We start from the raw sequence: 18,938 nt of genomic DNA, 5'->3' as shown, positions 1-18,938 counted from the left end.
GGGGGGGGGGGGTGGGAGGGTGCAGTGACTACATCTGTGGCACCACCACTTCTATATAGCATCACACAAATTTTCCCTATTTTAATTTCATAGGCTCAAGAAAGCAGCAATGACATCTTGATTCCCAGGAGGAAATTATTTACATTACACCATATTATGCCAGAGACTATCTCCCAAATAAGACTCCAGAATTATACATTCAAAGTTCTCCAATACCCCTCATTTCTCATTTCCCAGAATAATTTTCTTATGCTACTCACCCAAAGAATACACCTGATTGAGTGATTGATTTGACATAGCCTCTCACTAGCTGGCCTTTTTTAACATCCTTAACACATGTTATTTCAACATCCTCCACTTTGTTGTTGCTCTTTGGGTTTAGCCTAAAAGAGAGGTTAGAAGTTAAAGCACTTGTCTAAATAATCCACATTTTGCTCTGGATATCAAAAAAATAAATCAGCATTAACAACAGCTAGTACTTTCTGGAAAACATACCAGATCAGAGACATCCTTCAGTTTATTCAAATGTACTAATGGACTATCTGCCTCTCTGCCAAGCTACACACAGCATTAGGGAATAGTTGCTGTAAACAAAAGCCAAACAAAATAGATCAGGCTGACTTCCTCTGGCACTAAGAAAATGAGAGTAAAATGTCTGAAATTCTGCACAGCATTGGCTTGTTTTTTTTTTTTTTCCCCATTTATACCTAAGATACTTCATTCCATGTGGTTTATGCATTTTTGATCCATAGAGGAGACAAAGCAAGAGGCTCAGTTTTAAGAGACATTTAGGACTAAGTCTGCTATTTAATCAAAATGGTTAAAATGCAGCTGAACACTGAGAAGAAACAAGTTTGTATTGCAAAATCAATGGTGGAACTTTCCCTTTCTTCCCAAATAAACAAACAAAAAAGTTGAGTCAGGTCTAGAAACTGCAATAAACAGAAATTAAATCTGAACCCACTTGATCAGCTCTACATTAAGTGTCAGACGCCTCCACCTTTACCAATACAGAGGAAAATCTTTCTGAAGTAGGAACAAGACTCATCCCTTAAAAAAAATGTAGTCCTTGTCCTTTTAACAGTTCACACTGGTCTGCCTAAACCAACAGTTACTGTATTTCACTACCCTTTTCTTCACTAGTAGATCAGCGGACTGGAGGGATGACACATACCGGGATTGACGGAGAGATAACTGGATTTTGCCATGCTCACTGGAGAGGATGTAACACCTGCATGGCAGAGTAAGGGGAGAAAACAGAAAGCTTTTTTACCTGTTAAAAAAAATCAACATGTAGAAAATAGGTATTTTCACTAGCAGAATGAAGCCCTAAAGGAAACAAACCACTCTGTCCCTTGGAACACTTCCTGTCTAACACAAACCAGCATGACACAACAGTTCATGAAACCAGCTAAATGGCTTTTTGAAATGTATCTACTTGCTTTACCCAGTCTCAATTGCTAGTACAAAAGACTTAAAAGACTGTTACAGCTGAATCACTTGGACTGTTGCACTCTCCAGCATTCCCAACAAGTCTGTGAAGTAGGGAAATGCAAATTACTTGTGTATTACAAACAAAGACAACTGACTTGCCAAACAGCCCATAGAACCACAGCAGAGCTGGGATAACCGGCTTCACTCGGTCCCATCAGCACCTTAGCTAAGAGTAGCTACACTCAAAACACAGTTCAAGAAGGCAGGTGAAAATGGGCTTCTTCATACATGGAAAATACAAGACTTTCACCCAAATGTATATAAGGTCCTAAGTCAGCATTTCTTCTTAACTACAGATTGAACCTTTCAGGTCTGGCATTACCTTACGGCAGTGAAAAGCCTGTCAGCAAAGGGAGATATTTCTAAGCCTTGCAGCTTGAGGGAACAAGAAAAAGAACTACTGACCTGACAATCTTTCCAACTTTGAAGTCACCCAGAGGATTCTCCATGTAAGTATCATTCAGATGAAAGAGGCTGACTTTGCCAGTCTTCCCACCTGGCAGCGCAATGGTCAAACCAATGTGTGGAGTCACCTTTGTTACCATGCCTACAGTGATGGTGCCCTGCTCCAGTGACTGAATTCCTGGAAAAAGTGAAGGAGGGAGAGGGCTTCATAATACTTCAAAAGTACATGACCAAAGCAACAGGGGTAATGAGTCAGTGAAGCTGATTGTAGTTGCCTGGACACATATCAAACCCACCAACTTTTGGTAAGGTGCAGTCTATGCACTCTTCTCAGTTCACAGCAACATCTGCCTTGGTAGCCCAGACAAGGTCCCTTCACTGCACAGTTCCAGGATCCAGAATAACTGACAAACGTTGCTAACTGAACCATCTCACATCTGAGATAAGAAGGGAATACATTCATAAAGGCTCAGAGAAAGGCTTCAGTCTGAGGCAGTAGGAAAACAATTTTTTAGTCTAAAGGTTTGACCTCTCTTGCCTTGCTTGCCATTATACCTGGGTCATTGTCCCAGTTTTGTTCAACAGAGAGGTACAGCTTGGCTCTGGAGTGTAACATCTTCACCTGAGGGGTCAGGGCAGGCCCAACTCTGAGTAAAGCCTCAAATGTGGTGGGGTCCTGCTGTTAAGCTCCACTTTACCTGTGAGCGACAAGCAGAGGTTTGTTTCGGTGACATCTGTTCCAGTCACTGTAGCTGATATCGCCTGGCCATTTTTGAAGCTCTTTTCCGGATGTTTTAAGACCTGAAAACACAGATATCCACTTATTACAAGAAGCATTGCCCAATATCCTGTGAAGTTTTACACTTTATATACACATCTTTGATGTGTACAGTTGAGTGACAGCTCAGCATTGCTTCAATGACTCTGCTATCCTGAGCCAAACTAGCTACGGGCATAATACTTGCTTGTCAGTGAGGGGCAGTGATGCCTAAAGGGCAGAGCACTGGATTATGAGTTCACATGGATGTCAGAAGTGTTTGCAGTCACTACTTGCAGCCATGTGCACAGAAAACAAAATTGTGTAGCTTATCTGTAATGGCCTCTTACCTTAGTGTTCAGAGACAGCAGCAGATGAGGAACTCTTCCTCGAATGTCAGGGGCAACTTCTACCTCCAGCCAATTTTTGAGGATGTTATACTGAGAAGACACCAAATAACCAGAGAAGACAGCATGAGACCTTGGGAAAAAAATCCTTCCCTGATGGATTCACTAATTTTTAAGGTTAGAAAGAACTACTACAGCCTCGGCTCTTGCACCAAGTAAAAATGGTGATTTGGTTTCTACCCTTACAAGCATAACACTGCTGTGGTTCACAGGCAAGTGCACACAGGGGGATCAGCAGTGAGTGCACTTTGTGCCGGTGGCATACGCAATTTCTCAGAGGCCATTTTAGTAGAGTACAGGGTAGGAAGCATCAGCTTGCAACAAACAGGCATGTCAAAGAAGATGAGTCAGCTCAATTCTGTCAAGTATAGAAAATGTGACTTCCTTCTCCTGCTCTCCTTGTAAGACTTTGCCTGGGCCACTCTCACAGTTAACAAAGACCATAGTAGTGTCAGTGTTTAGGTCTGAACTAAGGCACCTGAGATTACCCCGACTTGCTGTCTCTCCCAGCACACTTCTTACGAAGACTCTGACCTCACCTTTTTCACAAAACAGGTGACTGTCTGTCCAACAGTGTAGAGACCAAGTTTCTTGAGTGCACTGTCTTCTTTAAGGTTCAGCACTGCTGTGACTTTCCCTTCTATTTCACTGTTTGCAGAAAAAGAAAGAGGACATCAATAAGACAGATCTGGTCTATCTGGATGAAGATACGAGTTAGAAACCCAGCAGATTATGGTGAGCCAGTACTACCGTGACAATGCCTTTATGACATTCACCCCCATCCCTTCTCCAGATGCATCCTTCTGCAGAGAATTAATTCTTCCCTGGGCTTAAGAGGGAATCTTTCTGACATGAACAGATATGCCAGTCCAGACTGGCAGAACCTGAAGTCAAAAGGACATTCAAAGGAAATCATGTGCTAGGAGAGCACTGTGAGGTTTAACACAGCTCTCAGACCCAAGTTAGTGTGGAAGAGAGAGTAAAAGACCTTGCCACACTGCATACATGTGGAGGTCCTTCCTCATGGCCAGTTCCTTCACAAATGGGAGGAAGAAGGGAGGGAACCTACAAGGTTACAAGGTCTGCAGAGGCCAACGCTTACCTTGGTCGAATACTGAGCTCTGGAATGGACTGTGTGAAGTGCGGATGGGTGATGGGAAGGTACCTAAAGAACAGGAAAAGGATCAAAGTTTCTCATTATCTCCCGCGGCCCTACTCACCCACCTATAATAATCCCTCTGCATTGGGTGTAAGCCCTCTAAAACTACCAAAGCTTTCTAGTTCCAGCTCTTCCTAGTACTGTTTTAGTAGCAATATAGGTAACCAAATCTAGCAATCTAGTTAACCAAAACAGTCTGGCAAATTTAGCTCTTGGGGCCAAATCCTGCTTGTATTTAAAGCTTCCACTGCACCTTCAGAGTTTAGAAATATTTTTTTCTTGCAATTTATATTCAAGATAAATATAGTGACACAGGTAGAGAGCTAATTCAATGAAACCTGGATCTGGGAAAGAACAGAATAGCAGATTTCCTCAGGCCTAAACTACTACAGCAAGGGTTGATGGAGGGAACAGCTTAGATTGAGTAACTGTTTCACCCCTTGCATTCCCCAAGAAATAATACTAGTGTATGTTTTCCCACCTGTGAGTATTCACATCTCTGCCTCCAATGACTCGGGCAGTCACCTTCTGTCCAGCCTTCAGAGTATACGTTGGAAAAGAGCCTATGGGCACTTCATCCAGAATCCGGGATGCATGGATTGAACCTGTCAGCTTGTCATCAATAGCAACTGTGACATGGGTTGGTTTGACAGATTTAACAGTACCAGTAACAATATCGCCCAGGGAAAGTGAGTGTTTCACAACAGCAAGCATCTCTTCTAATGCTGTCTCAGATTCATTCCGAACCCTTACAAAAACATTCTTCTTTGCTGGGCCTTGTACTGCTAACAAAACTCCGTGGTCATTCATCTTCACTACTTTTAAGGTTGCAGAGATTATTTGTCCCACCTTCAATTTTTCTGAGTCAAAGTGGAAGGTGTCATTGAAGTGAGTCGCTGTGGGGATAGCTGCCAGCTGGCCTGTTTCCAAAGACACGACAGCAAACTCTTCTGCTATGTGCTGCACGATGGCAGAGTGCTGGGAGTTCTCTTTGAGCTGCAAGACAGAAATGGAGATAGTGACTTCTCTTGCTGAGATTTTGATTCCCTTCACTCTATCTCCCACAGTTCTAAAAGAAGAAACAGCACCCCCCCCAATTAATTAATCACCTAGAGTTTGCTAGATGAACAGAAACACACAAATTCAAGAACTGAACACATACTTGCTTGGCTCTTTGTTTTAACAGTTCTTCCCGAAGAGAAACATACACCTTGGATGTGAGGGCATCCACATGAAGAACCAATGCCTTTGTTTTCTCACCAGGAACAATATTTTTGTCTACAAATGAAAATAAGGAGATTATCTCCTGATGACAGTGAATAATTTTCAGCAACGGAGCTAGGGGCACATGACAGGACAGGATGGGTTGCATGTGGTTCAGTTTAATTCCTGAAGACCACAGTGATAAAAAGACTGCTTATTTACTAATTGTAACTAAGTTACTGTAACAAAGTCAACCTAGTACCAAATATATACTAAGTCTCTTTAAAAAAATATGAGATTCCTCCAACATTAATGGCAAGAAAGAAGAAAAAGCAGGCTTTTTCATTTGGAAGAGTCTGATGCTTTCATTAAAGAACTAAACTGAATTTATGAAGATGCAACGCAAAAAATGCAGACAAGGCTGACTAAACACAAATTCAAGGTAATACAGGTTTTGAAAAAGATTATGTTAATATTTGCACAAAACCATCATCAATCTATTGCTGAGGAAACAAAGACACTCTTCTGAACACACAAGTGCTGGGATACTACTCCTGCTTAAGTTGGCAGTTTATATTGGTTTCATTGGTTTATTCATTATCTCAGCATGTACTGTTTGGTTCTGCATAATACAGCACTTTTCTGCTTTAATTTTTAAATTGCTAAGTACACAAAATGCAGTCCTGTTTTAAACTCACATTGATTTAAAAGAAAAATTAACAGCAGTTACAGATACAGCATACTCCAAGGAACATATTTCTAAAATAGGAAGAAAAAAGCCGAGAAAGCTGAAGCTTGTCTTAATACTTCATCTATATACAGTATGCTTCAACTACGGATCTCGGAGCACAAACTCGACCTTAACAAGGTGGCCAAGATAGGAGGCAGGATTAAGTCCGGTTTACAGATGGGGTAACAGAGGCACAGGTAAGTTTAAATTATATGTTCTAAATCACACAAATGGGTCAGCAACACATTAGGAAATTAAACTAGTCTTAAAGCCCACTCCTACTTTGATCAGTCTCCTCCCATCTTAGTTCCTCATCAGCAGAATTCATTTCAGGACAGAGGTTTGAAAATACAAGAACGAAGACCAAAGCAAGCAAAGACCCTCACCTCCCAAATGGTAGCGAGTGGCTGTTACAGTCAAGCCTGTGACACAGCTGCCACTGAACAGTGCTGAGCCATCCTCCTTCACATCCTGCACCACCAGCTGCAGCTCCCTCCCAGGCACCAACTCACAAAGGCCTTGGGCCATGCTGGGCTCCCCTAAATAAAGGGAAGAAAAAGTGGGAAGTCAGTTTTACCTGTGTTGCTCAACTGCAAAACAAAGACAACCTCCATGTTTGGTCAAGAGTGCACAAACATTATATCCACCTACGTAATGGAAAGCAAAGTTTAGGCTCCTGAATCTGTAGAAATACAAAGTAAATTCTAAGAGTTAATCAAAGCAGAAACATTTTTCTGACATTAAGGATCTGATAACTTCGGAGAGAACATTTTTCTAATGTTACAGTGGCACACAGCATTGCATATAGAAAAAAGTGAAAATAAATTAAGACAAAAACCACAAAACAACCTGTCATTTCACAACTATAGGAAACAGAACACTAAATGCTACTGGATATAAAAAGAACCTAAAAAGGCAAAGATAGAATTTGACAAAAATCAACTGCAATACTTCCAATATTCCTGACACTAGGAAAACGGCATGTGAGTAAACCTTTGCTGGAAGACTCATTCAGCAAACCCGTAATACAAATAGGCAAATTTATTTGTACAAACTCATCCTCATGCAAGTACTAGGTTTGGGTTATCACAAGCACTTTAGTGACAGCATAATTATCCTTGTATTTTCTGCTGTTGTTCCCTCTTGTCAATGGCAGACACTGCACAAACATCCTTCTAATAAGCTCCTCTTGGAAGCCAAGTCTTTGCTTGAACTGACCTTCCTTTCACTTAAAAGAAAATGGTTTTCCCTTTTTGTCTCTCTGGCACCCCTTTTTTGTGATATGATCCCCTTCAGCAGAACATGTGCATCTTTTACCTCTTCTTCTCAACAAGTTCCTGATTTCTTTCATCTCCTTGAAATACTGACTCAGTAGGGCAAAGCTCTCTGCAGCAGAATCGCCGGAGCTGCACTCTGACACCTTCAGATTGAGGAGCACACGCTGCTTCTCCTCATCAATGCTCATCACCCTCGCAATCACAGTCTGTCCCACCACAAAGTGGTCCTTGGTGTCTGTCACAAACTTGTCACTCATGCTCTGTGCAAAGAAACCAAAGGGGCAAGGGTTACTGAGCACAGCTGCTATCAACCACCTGCCGTGCTGTTCAGAAGAAGGGCTTAAGACTTCATGAAAATGCATAAAAGAAATTAACCTAGACTAAGAAAAACCCACCAATTTAAATGAATTACTGAAGTCACATGAAATCCTTGGTGATGCCTTAACTCAATTGAATAAAGTCCTTTGTTTTATTTTGGAAGTGAATTAAAGCACAAACTAAAAGCAGCTTTTACCCTACTTGGAGGAAGCTGTGCAAATGCAGGATCCACAGCTCTATTGTTCCCTCCTTGGTACCGTATCTAAAAGCCCTGTTTCAAGCATACCTGATTACACATATGCTGTTTACTGAAAGGAATGTGTAGCTTACCACTTTGGGTGCCAGTCCTGTCACACCAAAAGGAAACTCCACAAACACTCCAAAGGGCATCACATTCCTCACATAACCAGTCAACAGCATCCCAGGCTGGATTTCAGAGAAACTTCTCACAACTTGCTCCTCCTGTACAGCAGAAATCACTGCAGACTTTCTGCTCAACATCTGAACAACCAGTTAGGAAAAATGGGTAAAGATGCCAAGCAAATTTCTTGGTGCTGCTAACCACTGGGCTAGAGCACTTTTTGCAGGTTAGACACCACAGGAGCTCAAAGTCCTGCAATTACAACTTCTGTCTTGATCTCTCTACATTAAAATTTAGCAACCAGTGTCTCTTAAGCTGCTCAGAATTAGAGGCATACTTCACACTAGCAGAAATGTCAATTTCCTAATATTTCAGTTCTGATTTTTGGTACAAAATCAGCAAAATTTTTGCTAAGGTTGTGATGTGATTAACAGCCCAGAAGCTGGCTGGGTAAGATCAGTCAATCCACAACCAAGTCCTTGTTCTGATGGGATTCTAGCAGCAGCTGAGTCTCACTTTTAATGCAAGCAAGTTATAATAATGACTCTTTGAAGCATCGCTAGCTTGACAGACACTTCCACTTCAACACACTAACTAGTATAGCTTCTGTTTGTTGCAGATACTATGGATTCCTGACAGGTATCTCTTTTCCCCTGCTTTGTTTGACTGGTTGAGGTGGCAAAGGATACGATATGCTCTCCCTTGTCACTTAGGCACATAACTCGGGGCAGGACATCTCCCTCTTGAAGACAATGCCACAGGAGCTTGCAGGTAGCAACAAAGTCAGAAAGGTGTCCTGTGGGAATCGAGGCTATTACGTTGCCTTCATCTTCTAAGATAGAAACCTCTAGCCCATTATCTTTCTTCTTCAAGACTTTTACATCAACCATCTGAAAAGAGAATAAACACAGTGATATAAGATTCCAAGTGTCTTTGACATCATCCCTTTTGATGCACAGGGTACCAAATGCTGTGCTGCAGGGTCTCTGACATCGCCTCCTAGCTATATATGCAAAAATCTTGTACCAGCAGGGCTGAGCCCAAAAATCATGCCAACATGGATAGTAAAAGTAATTCTCAGCTCCCAGAGAAATCAAGAGCTAGAAACATTCTCTTTGTTTTGATTTTTTTATTTGAAGCGCAAAAGGAATAATTTAAACAAGATTAAAACTGTCCTGTTCTTGCATTAGCAATATCTGCAGGGTGTTTGAAACTGTTCATTCCAAAGACAACAGGGGAGCATTTCAAAACATTTCTCTGAAGTTGTCTTTTTCCAAGGAGCAAAAGCAGCTGCTTTTGGAGTGAGAACATCAGCAGCATCTAGAAGAAAGAGGAGTAGGAGCGCTAACTGGTACCTCCAGGACAGTCCTATGGCTTCTTTATCCTAACCTCTGACAACAGAGATACTGTTTTTGATCCAGGAGGCCAATCACACAAAAAGAAACGCACATTTAATGCTAGTTCCTAATGACTGACAGCTTTTCTTGAAGAAAAGTTGTTCAAAGTGCTACCAAATTATTTGGAAAGCAAGTAGGAAAAGGCAAAAAAGGGAGTAGTCATTGAATTCAATACCTCTCCTATTTGATATTTCATTTCCCGTTTCTTCTTTGGAGGACATTCCTTTTTGTCCTCCGGAGCAGTTTTGCTTGATAACCTGAAGGATAACAAGAGTCTTTCCTGCTGGGGCTCACATTTTAAGACCATTACTTTAACAACCTGCAGCAAAGAAAGATTAAAACAAAAGTTTAATTCAGCTGATAATCCTCCTCAGTGTGCTACCACCTTACAGAATGAGACAGGGAAATGCATATACAGTATACTTTTCTCTCACACCTAAGGATAGCAGGCCAGTGACTGTAACTTAACAGGTTCAACCAGAGACAAACATCCTTCTGATCACACAGTTGGAAAGTGGAAGTACACAATCATTACATGATTTCCTAAAAGTATGTAGCAGGTCTGTAGCAGAGTTGAGAATAAAATTCCTATCTCCAGATCTGCAGTCAGAAATCTTGCCTAGAAAATTACCCTTATCCCTAGCCAGTGAACAAACATCGGGATTAAAGACAAACAAAAGCACCAAAAAAGATAAGAAAGAGTGCTAAGATCTCTATAAGCTTGCCCACAACAAAGACCAGATCTTGGTGAACAGCATGGTTCCCAGAGTGTCTGGTTAAGATATGCAGGATTTGAAACAAACAGGAAAACCAGAATAATACAAATGCAGAAAATCTCATCCTTCTGATTCTGTAGGTAAGAGTTTTAACATCCTCAGAAGAAACTGCAGCCTAGAACCCCAAAACTCTACTCAGACCTCAGTAACTCAACCAAGTGTAGTCCCCATATTGTGTACCATGGTGTCTCCTTCCTGCACATCAGAAGAGAGAGAGAGAGAGAGAGACTGGAAACAGACAGGCATGGGAAATAGTCAAAGGGCTTTCCCTTTCACAGCCTAATCCGTTTAAATAGAGCACAACTATTACTTAAAGTGAAAGGACATAAACATCTCTTGGTGCAGCTGGTTCCTCCAGGGAAAAACCCATGTTGGAGCCAAATCAACTGCAGATTTCTCTTCTGTGTTTGAACACAAGGTGTGGCATAGATACATTAATTACCTGGCCTTCATGGAAGACTTTATCTGGACAAGGTATGGGTTCTGAGCTCAGCTCATTCTTGGGTACTAGACCTTTGACATCATTGTAGAACTTCACAATGCAGCCAAACTCCCTCGCACACACCACAAAGCCATGTGTGATCACGCCTGGTTTTGCATCTTCATAATTGGCGAGGACTGGAAGCTTTGATTGGACAAGACTTTTCTTTAGAGTAAGGATCAGCTTCTTTCCTGCAGGATTGCACTCTAGCACCTATAAGAATGGAGTACAATAAGGTTCAAAAAGCACGTCTGCCATTGCCTGACCAATCCAGCTGCTAAATACTCAGAACAAAAGAGTACAAAGCAGCTGAAGACTCTGTCTGGCAGCTCTCACCCGACACCTGACTTCATCTCCTATGTTGTACTTCTCAGGCTGCTTCAGGATCCCATTAGCGAGATGCATGGATGGCACAAGACCTTTAATCCCATCAGTCACTTTCACCTGCATCCCAATGGGTTTCAGAGCAAATACTTTGCCCTAGAACCGAAAATTGCGAAAAGGATCAGTAAATTTGGCATGAAAAGCAGATCATGCACAGGCAGGAAACAGTCAAAACACTGCATCACCTATTATCACCAAATCTAATCACCCTCCAAAAACCAAAATCTTATTTCAACCCACCCAACCAAACTGACCCATTAACTTTTATACATTCCATAAAGATGTTTAACAGCCTCTTTTCCTTAAGCATGGGCTACTTCGGCAAAATCCCTATTGACTCTGGCAAACTAAAATTGTTTCCAGAGACATATCCAACACAGTCATGACTCAGACATAAGAATAGCAATAACTAAGTAACTTTCTGCCCATCAGCTGACTGTGATGGTCCACACATGAACTTTCACTTTGAATGCAAGGCGAGTTTTATTTTCTTTCACTCAAGTCTTTCTAAAAACATATTTATTTATGGCTATGAATGACTGACCATGGCTAAAATTTGATTGCCTTGGCAGCATCATGAATAAAAACCCAAACGTGGGGACAGAAAAGTATCACATTCCATTAATCAAGCCCTGCAAGGAGAGGCTTTCATCTCACTAGCCTGGATCAGAAGTTTAACATGCATATTAGGCAGAGGACATGCACACTAGCTAGATTATTGTTCTAAGTATAATGGCCACACAGTGCTGCATAAGTCTTCAGAAACTCACCTGCACCACATCGCCTGTGTGGATATCCTGGTATTGCAGAAACCGTGCTTCAATAATCTGACTAGGAAAAAGACACAGCCAGAGATGACCAATTAGCCAACTTGAAGGAAAGCCTAGAGAAGAAGAGACAGTCCCCTCTTTGCCTTATCCCAAATATCCATTATTTCACACACTAGTACTCTACAACTCCACAATTCTGTGTTTTACTCCAACTGACCCACCTCCCAAAAGAGCTCTCCAGAAAAAGTATAGGGAGGTTCACCAGGCTCCATTCTAGGTGACAACCACAGTTACAGCCACCAGCCATGGCTCCATGAAAGTGGAACCCACCATCTGCATTGCCTAAAGCCACAAAGATGAAAATACTAAGAGGGAGAACCAAAATGGGCTGAGACTTGGAAGATCAAGGTTCAATTTCCCATTCAGCCAGTCTTCTGACACAATCTCAGCAGAAGTAATTTAGCCTCCCTGTGCCTCAGCTCACCAACTATATAGATGGTGTCCCAATTCCTTATAGTATGGGGAGGATATGCAAGATGCCCAGACAACCTGATGTGAGACAATAGAGATACAAGACAAAACCCCCAAATGGCAAGTTCCAGTCCAGCAAAGCAATGTCATATTTTCCACTCTGAGCCACACCTTTCTAATCCTTCAACCAATCTTCTGGAAAAGTCTATGAAACTTACTACTTCAGAGATACAATACACATCTCATCCATCAGGCTGTAGTCAATGATCCGACATTTATGTTTGCATCCTGTCTTAAATGCCCCAGGTTTAAAGGATTTTCTGGTTTTTGAAAGATGTTTCAACTAGAAAAAACAAATTACAATTTAGTGACTGGAAGATGGAAGCACTGATACACAGACCTTACGTTGAAGTGGTAGCATCTGACAAAACTGTTCCTCTAACAGACTCTCTGTGTGTAGCACATTTCACCAGTTCTTCCACAATGACCCTCCTACATTCCAACCCGAACAAGGGGAGGTATGATTTGGCAAACACCTTCCACATTGTCTTAATTTTGTTGAAGTCTCACAAAGAGCATAAAGATAGAACATAAAGGTAGAAAACAAAACCTCCTCCTAGCCTCCTTCTCCAGGAGGCTATGACACCTATGGAAGACTTGCCTCACTGCCCTGGTACTTACCCGTGCAAATGCAAGAGTGCCATCATCAAGTTCAAAGATGGCACCAAACTGCTTGTAGAAAGCTTTCACTGCTGACTCCTCCACCACTGCCCCCATGCGATCACTGGAGAGCTGGTTTGGGGATCCCCCAGGGTGGAGGAAGGCCTGCCGTAGAGTAAGCCGCACCACCTTAGAGGTGGGGTGGATAGACAGGATGCAAGCTTTCACCTGGGAGACAGTATATTCGTTAAATGCGTCTGTAGACAAAAGAGGAGAAAGGCATATAGCCCATGTTTTTAGACATTATGCTTGGTACCTGAACTCTTTGTCCATGTACACACACTTTCAATATTACTATTAAAACATCACTCCATTTCCGACAGTGTCACAGATGAGGGTTTTTTTGCTTTGCCTGTTGTTTACAGCCTAGTCTGGTATCAAAATAGTGAGGGGAACATGACCACACAAGTAATTTTTCTATGACTCAAGTCTCTCATGCTTCCCAAATAAGTCCTCCATTACCCCACAAAGAGCTTTGCTCTTTACAGCTCTAAAGCAGCCATGATAATAATTCAAATTAAAAAATGAGAAAGACAGTTATCATCAGTAAGATTTCAGAGATTATTCCACAGAAATGTTGAAGATGATAAGAGATGCCGTAAGCAACATACAACTCCAGCCACTGTTCACCCTCCTTACCACTTGATCTGGGGAATAGTTCATGGATTTCTCTGGGTCCATGTGCATGAAATCCACAATGCCAGTAAAGGAAGACAGAAAGTTCAGTTTGATCCCAAGTGGGGCCACCTAAAGAGAGGAAGGAAAATATGTCAAAAGAAATTTGCTCTCAGTTTTCATGCATCTCAAACTGAGAGCAATTCACACATTTCATGAAAAGGCACTGTCAGTGCTAATCAACAAGCACATCACAAGAGACAGGAAAACCACTAACAATTCAGCTTTCTAAACTGTTTCACAAAAAATATCCTTTAGGTTTTTGATAATGCTGTGGGTACTCTGAAGACTACTGCTAGCCTGTTGAACATTTTATCTAGGTAAAGACCAGAGAAGCACAAAACAGATCCCGTTCTCCTTCAAGCTTCATTATCAACTTCAGGCTGAAGCATTTATACTCATGGCATCACAACCAGGACAGAAGTCAGAGCTTAGATGAAGTGGATGGAGTGTCTAGTAGATAATAATTCAGGGCATAAACTTCCATCTCTACTTCACCTGTCTCCCTGCCATCAGCATGGCTCAAAAAACCCCAAAACCAAACCTAAAAACCAAATCCAAACCAGAGTTTACCTTTAGCACTCGAGCTTTCACTACCAGCCCTGGCAATAAATTGGAGAGCGTCCAGTTCTGTCGCTCTGTTGCGAGGGATGCAGCAATCTCTGATTGATCAACGGACAAACGGACCACTCTTCCCTCGTTCTTTGCTTCCGCAATGACACAGTTCAGGTTCTGGCCTATTTTCAAGTCAGGCCCTACAAAGACAAGTCACAGCATAAAACCTCCACCAGGAGCACTCAAGAGATTCCCTTTCACTCTTTCCAAAGCTTTTTCAGAGTTCCCACTATTTTAAGAAGTTAGAACTCCTCTCAATCTGAGTGAATTCTACTGCCAGCAAGGATGGATAGGCTTGAAACAGTAACTTAGTCTGTTAGAAAGCAGGCTGAAACCCAACAGTTTATTGCAGACCACCCACAAAACTACTACATTCAGCAACTCAAAGACTCCACCTTGATCCAGTCTCACTGAGGTGCACTCAGATACAACAAGCTTTAATCCCTGTCATTCTTCACCTCCATTTTAACCCCAGCAGCTCCTCCTGCACTACTTCTTACCTCTCTTGACTGCTTTGATGTAATTTTGGGCTTTCTGACGAGGCAGGAAAGCGTGAGTCCCACTGACTCCAATATCAATGAGGTAGCCATGGTCTTCCACACTAGACACAAAGCCAGAGAGCAGCTGTTGGGAGGAAAACACTGAAATTCAGTTACATGATGAAACAGATGGGTCTTCAAAGAATGTACATCTAGTAAGAGATTCCCCACCCAAGTACTCACTTGTTTCATAAGGACAGAGAACTGAGTTCTCCAGAGAAGCAGAAAGAACACGACATCCTTTCTTATTATCACACCCCATCTGGCAGCGGGTTCTCAACTCCACCCTTATGCAACTACGCATATATGGAGTTCACAAACCAGTAGAGAAAATAATTGGGATGCCCAAAAATAACAGCTCTAATTGCAGGCACACACAGCTGCAAACACAAAAACTAAACAACTAAGCACCTCTGCAAGGCATGTTAAATATTATTCTCTGCATAAATAACAAAGAAAACTACCCAGAAAGGAATCATTAAATAACTTGTCCATATCGAAATAGAATCAGGTGAATGGATTTCAGGAGTGACAACCTGGAACCATGGCACAATGCTGCCCTCTCTTCCCAGGTTTCTTCCATGGTGGGAGCAGCTCCACGTTCTGCTCTGATCCCATGCAAGGACAAACTGAAACGTTCCCCCATGCACTGTGCAAGAGACGCCTCCAAAGCCTAGAGAGGCTGTGGTAGACCCAGAACACCTACCATGCCCGATGTTAGTGCTGAAGCATTCAGACCCTTATTGACCTTCTTGGGGTCAATCGATAATTTGATACTGCGACGTCCATCAGCACTTTTCTCAACACTGGTCACAATGCACCTGACCAGTGTCCCTGGAGAATACATGTCCATAAGTGAATTCAGGTCCTGCCCAAGATGATCAGGAGAAAAACATACAAATTTTACAGTAGTAAATAACAGAAGGAAGTCAGAATTTGTTACTGAAGTAGCTTTTGAAATCAAAATCCCATAGGAAAGTTACGTTTTTTTGTCAACACTGCAATAAAAGGCAGGAAATACCCCAAACTCCAGGATCTCAATATAGAGGCAGGGATGACATTATGTGATGTTAGTAAGACTGGTAGGCTTTGCTTAAAAAGGAATACTGTGTGGGTCAGAGTCAGGAGATTGCAGCTGAGGAAATATCCGCAGGGCCAACAGTGACCCTAACCTCGCCACCCTCTTTAGCAGAGAAAAACACTCCCACCAAAAGGCTAGTGTACCTGGCAGATCCCACATTCCACATCACCTTGGGAAAACCTATGGAGTGCTGACACCAGAGAGATGAGTATCAGATTACTACATCCTCTTTCTAGCAATCAGCATTATCATGAAATTGCAAAGTTTGCTTGGAAAAGCCAGTTCCAAACCAAGATCAATCCACATCAGCACTACACAGCAGCACATTGCATGCATCAACACACAATTAAACTGCAAGAACCATGCTACTCCCCCATGCCCTGAGAAACACTTGCACTCTCACACAATTTTTCAACCACTTCACTAACTTCTTGCCATCATTGCCTACAGCCAGCAATCAGTATTTAGCTTCGGCAGTAGATACACAACACAAATCCTTCCATGTTCAACAGCCTGTCCATGAAGTTCAAGGATTATTTTTAGCTAAGGCACTGCATGCAACCAAATTCAAGTCAGCTGCAAGACACCAAAAACCAGGCTTCTATGCAAGACCTCGGGTTCTAAGGTATTATTAACATTCCCTAGCTCCCAGGCACAAATCACAATCCTAGTCCAAAGTCTCACCTCCAGGATTTCTCCCTGGGCCACCTGCTTGCTCAGCATTTTGCTGTAGGCATCACTGATCTGTGTGACTGGTACAAATCCTGAAAGTCCATTGGGCAAGCTGATGACTAGCTCGTAGTCACTGACCTCTTTTATACAACCAAGGAGCAGCATCCCCTCACAGAGCGCCTGGGAAAGCAAGAAGCATAGTATACTGTGGATATCTCAGCAAGTCAGCGATAAAAGAGTGGTAAATACACTTTTGCCCCAAATCACTGATATATTTTACAGGTCTAGTGAGGAAGAACATGTCATATTATGTAGCCCAGGAGAGAGATGCACACAAAATCACACATTTATCCACAAACCTCAATTGTGAGTGGTTCAATATTCAAAACACTGTCTTTAGCAGCAAGTGTTTTGTCTGCCTTGAACTTTTTCTGCTTTCCTTGATCCCTTTGGTTCCTTTTTCTTTTCTGGGATTTTTCTTCATGATGAACCTAAAGCAGATAATAAGCAGAGAGAGAAAAAAATAAAAACAGATAAAGAGATGAACTTTACACTAAGGCAGAACTCTGCTGCCATGAATAAAATCAGAAGAAAATACTAGAATTGGAGAAAGAAAGAGAACAACCTTGCTAACTGCTATATGTCTACATGTAAGTCTTCCAAAATACCTCCTTTGGGCTGGGGCTGATCATTTATAAAACTGTAAATCTTGGGAATGGAAATGAGTGGTGCAAGTGATCTGCACCACACTCTACTAACAGAAAAAGAAAGATGAAACTTAGTCTATATCCACTAAGACCAGCCTCACTACACAAGCACCTCAGGATAAGATGCTTGTAGAAAGTTTAAAAGCCTGATCGATAATTTTGATTGAACATTTTTTTTATAACATTCAACATGCCTCATACATCAGGGTTCTTTAAGAGCACAGAAGAAAGGTGGATATCTGAAGTTACCTCTTTCTGGAAGTCCCTTCTATAGTTTACTATAGAGGTAAGGGATAGGAATGATTGCAGGTCATACTCTGACAATGGAAAAGCTCTGAAAAAAGTTAATCAAGAACACACAAATAACATACATCAAACAAATTGTCCCGCTCTAACTTTGGGTTGGGGGTTTTTCCCTCTGTGTTTTTTTTCTGGATGCCTCCTCGAGGAAAGTTTTCTTCCATGGTTGCCATGCTTCCAGTTCTATAGGACAAATGACAAAACAGTGACCAAATGTGCAGTTATTACACTCAATCCTCACAAACACTGGAAATGTAAGAGTAAACTACCTCCAAACTAAGAATGCAGATGGCTACCTTACAGTTAGCCAGTGATGAAACAGGAATTCATTTCCAAATGTATTTAACATTTGACTGTACTGAAGTGTTGCAATGGTCCATCTAAATATCTGAATCCTGAACACTTTTACCAGAATTAATTTTCTAAGGCATTTAGATGCATCACACAGATATTCATAAAACTGCTTTAACCATAAGTTTCCTGAACAGACCCTTCATTACATTCAGTGGACAAGCTTAAGTTACCAGCTTCGGCCATCAAGGAAAAAGTTGTGAGTGAAACACTATGTAAGCTTGGTCTGCATTTTTACATTTTGGATACCACCCTTAAAGTTTAATATAATTTAATGGATCTTTGTATAAGCTATATATATATATATATAAATTTAATACATATGTTTAACCTCAGTATGTTTCAATCAGTAAACAACACCTTATTTATTAGGTGACAGTTCAGATGGTATTTAATACTTCAGTGAACAGTACTTCTACATAAATTAGCTCTGGAACAATACGTTGTCAAATTTAAAGTAGTCTGTTAAAGATATAAACCTCACTTAAATGCGAAAGTACGTAATAAATTAAAGTTCATCAAGGCACGCTTCATCAAAGGGCTCGTTAAACAACAGAGCCACCTTCCACGGCCGGTAACCGAGCCGGCTGCACCGACCACGGCATACAGCTAGACCAGGCAAGGGCTGCAGCTCTGCCCACAGGGGCCTTACCTCCCTCGGCCACTGCCGCTCTGGTCCCCGCAGCCCCTCACCCGCCGCCGCCGGGCCCTGGGCTGCTGCCAGGGGGAATCCCGGGAAGCTGCCGGGGAACGGGCCTGGGAGCCACACGCGATGGGCACGGCGAGGCAGCCGCAAGCAGCACGTGGGGCAAGGGGCAAAGGGCAAAGGGCAAGCGGAAGTGACGCACACGCTTCTCAGCCAAGCAGAAGGAAGGGGGCGGGGAGAAC

The 18,938-nt window shown here is 42.0% G+C and overlaps 1 protein-coding gene across 2 annotated transcripts in view; it reads right to left on the bottom strand.

Moving 5' to 3' along the window:
• PDCD11 (programmed cell death 11) overlaps positions 1–18,828 on the bottom strand; it is a 24,808-nt gene extending 5,980 nt beyond the window's left edge. The window contains exons 1-27 of one of the 2 annotated variants that reach the window (XM_026850990.1): positions 18,703–18,828; positions 17,771–17,882; positions 17,052–17,183; positions 16,705–16,872; positions 15,646–15,807; positions 14,901–15,024; positions 14,359–14,540; positions 13,750–13,857; positions 13,072–13,278; positions 12,609–12,733; positions 11,920–11,980; positions 11,102–11,245; positions 10,727–10,978; positions 9,684–9,827; positions 8,801–9,001; positions 8,081–8,251; positions 7,473–7,692; positions 6,542–6,694; positions 5,385–5,500; positions 4,704–5,221; positions 4,166–4,228; positions 3,603–3,711; positions 3,007–3,096; positions 2,598–2,700; positions 1,900–2,077; positions 1,175–1,231; positions 261–383 (exon numbers count right to left, since the gene is read on the bottom strand). In XM_026850990.1, the coding sequence (XP_026706791.1) occupies positions 261–383; positions 1,175–1,231; positions 1,900–2,077; positions 2,598–2,700; positions 3,007–3,096; positions 3,603–3,711; positions 4,166–4,228; positions 4,704–5,221; positions 5,385–5,500; positions 6,542–6,694; positions 7,473–7,692; positions 8,081–8,251; positions 8,801–9,001; positions 9,684–9,827; positions 10,727–10,978; positions 11,102–11,245; positions 11,920–11,980; positions 12,609–12,733; positions 13,072–13,278; positions 13,750–13,857; positions 14,359–14,540; positions 14,901–15,024; positions 15,646–15,807; positions 16,705–16,872; positions 17,052–17,183; positions 17,771–17,872 (4,013 nt within the window). In that variant the 5' untranslated portion in view covers positions 17,873–17,882; positions 18,703–18,828. The remainder of the gene's footprint in view (positions 1–260; positions 384–1,174; positions 1,232–1,899; positions 2,078–2,597; positions 2,701–3,006; positions 3,097–3,602; positions 3,712–4,165; positions 4,229–4,703; positions 5,222–5,384; positions 5,501–6,541; positions 6,695–7,472; positions 7,693–8,080; positions 8,252–8,800; positions 9,002–9,683; positions 9,828–10,726; positions 10,979–11,101; positions 11,246–11,919; positions 11,981–12,608; positions 12,734–13,071; positions 13,279–13,749; positions 13,858–14,358; positions 14,541–14,900; positions 15,025–15,645; positions 15,808–16,704; positions 16,873–17,051; positions 17,184–17,770; positions 17,883–18,702) is intronic. The other variant, XM_026850991.1, reaches the window with a different exon arrangement.
• Positions 18,829–18,938: the final 110 nt, after the last annotated feature.

This window comes from Athene cunicularia, assembly GCF_003259725.1.
Source record: "Athene cunicularia isolate RWA chromosome 6 unlocalized genomic scaffold, athCun1 chr6_part1, whole genome shotgun sequence".
Classification (NCBI taxonomy): domain Eukaryota; kingdom Metazoa; phylum Chordata; class Aves; order Strigiformes; family Strigidae; genus Athene; species Athene cunicularia.
The sequence above is the reverse complement of the archived record's forward strand: the minus strand, read 5'-3'. Positions and strand labels throughout refer to the sequence as shown.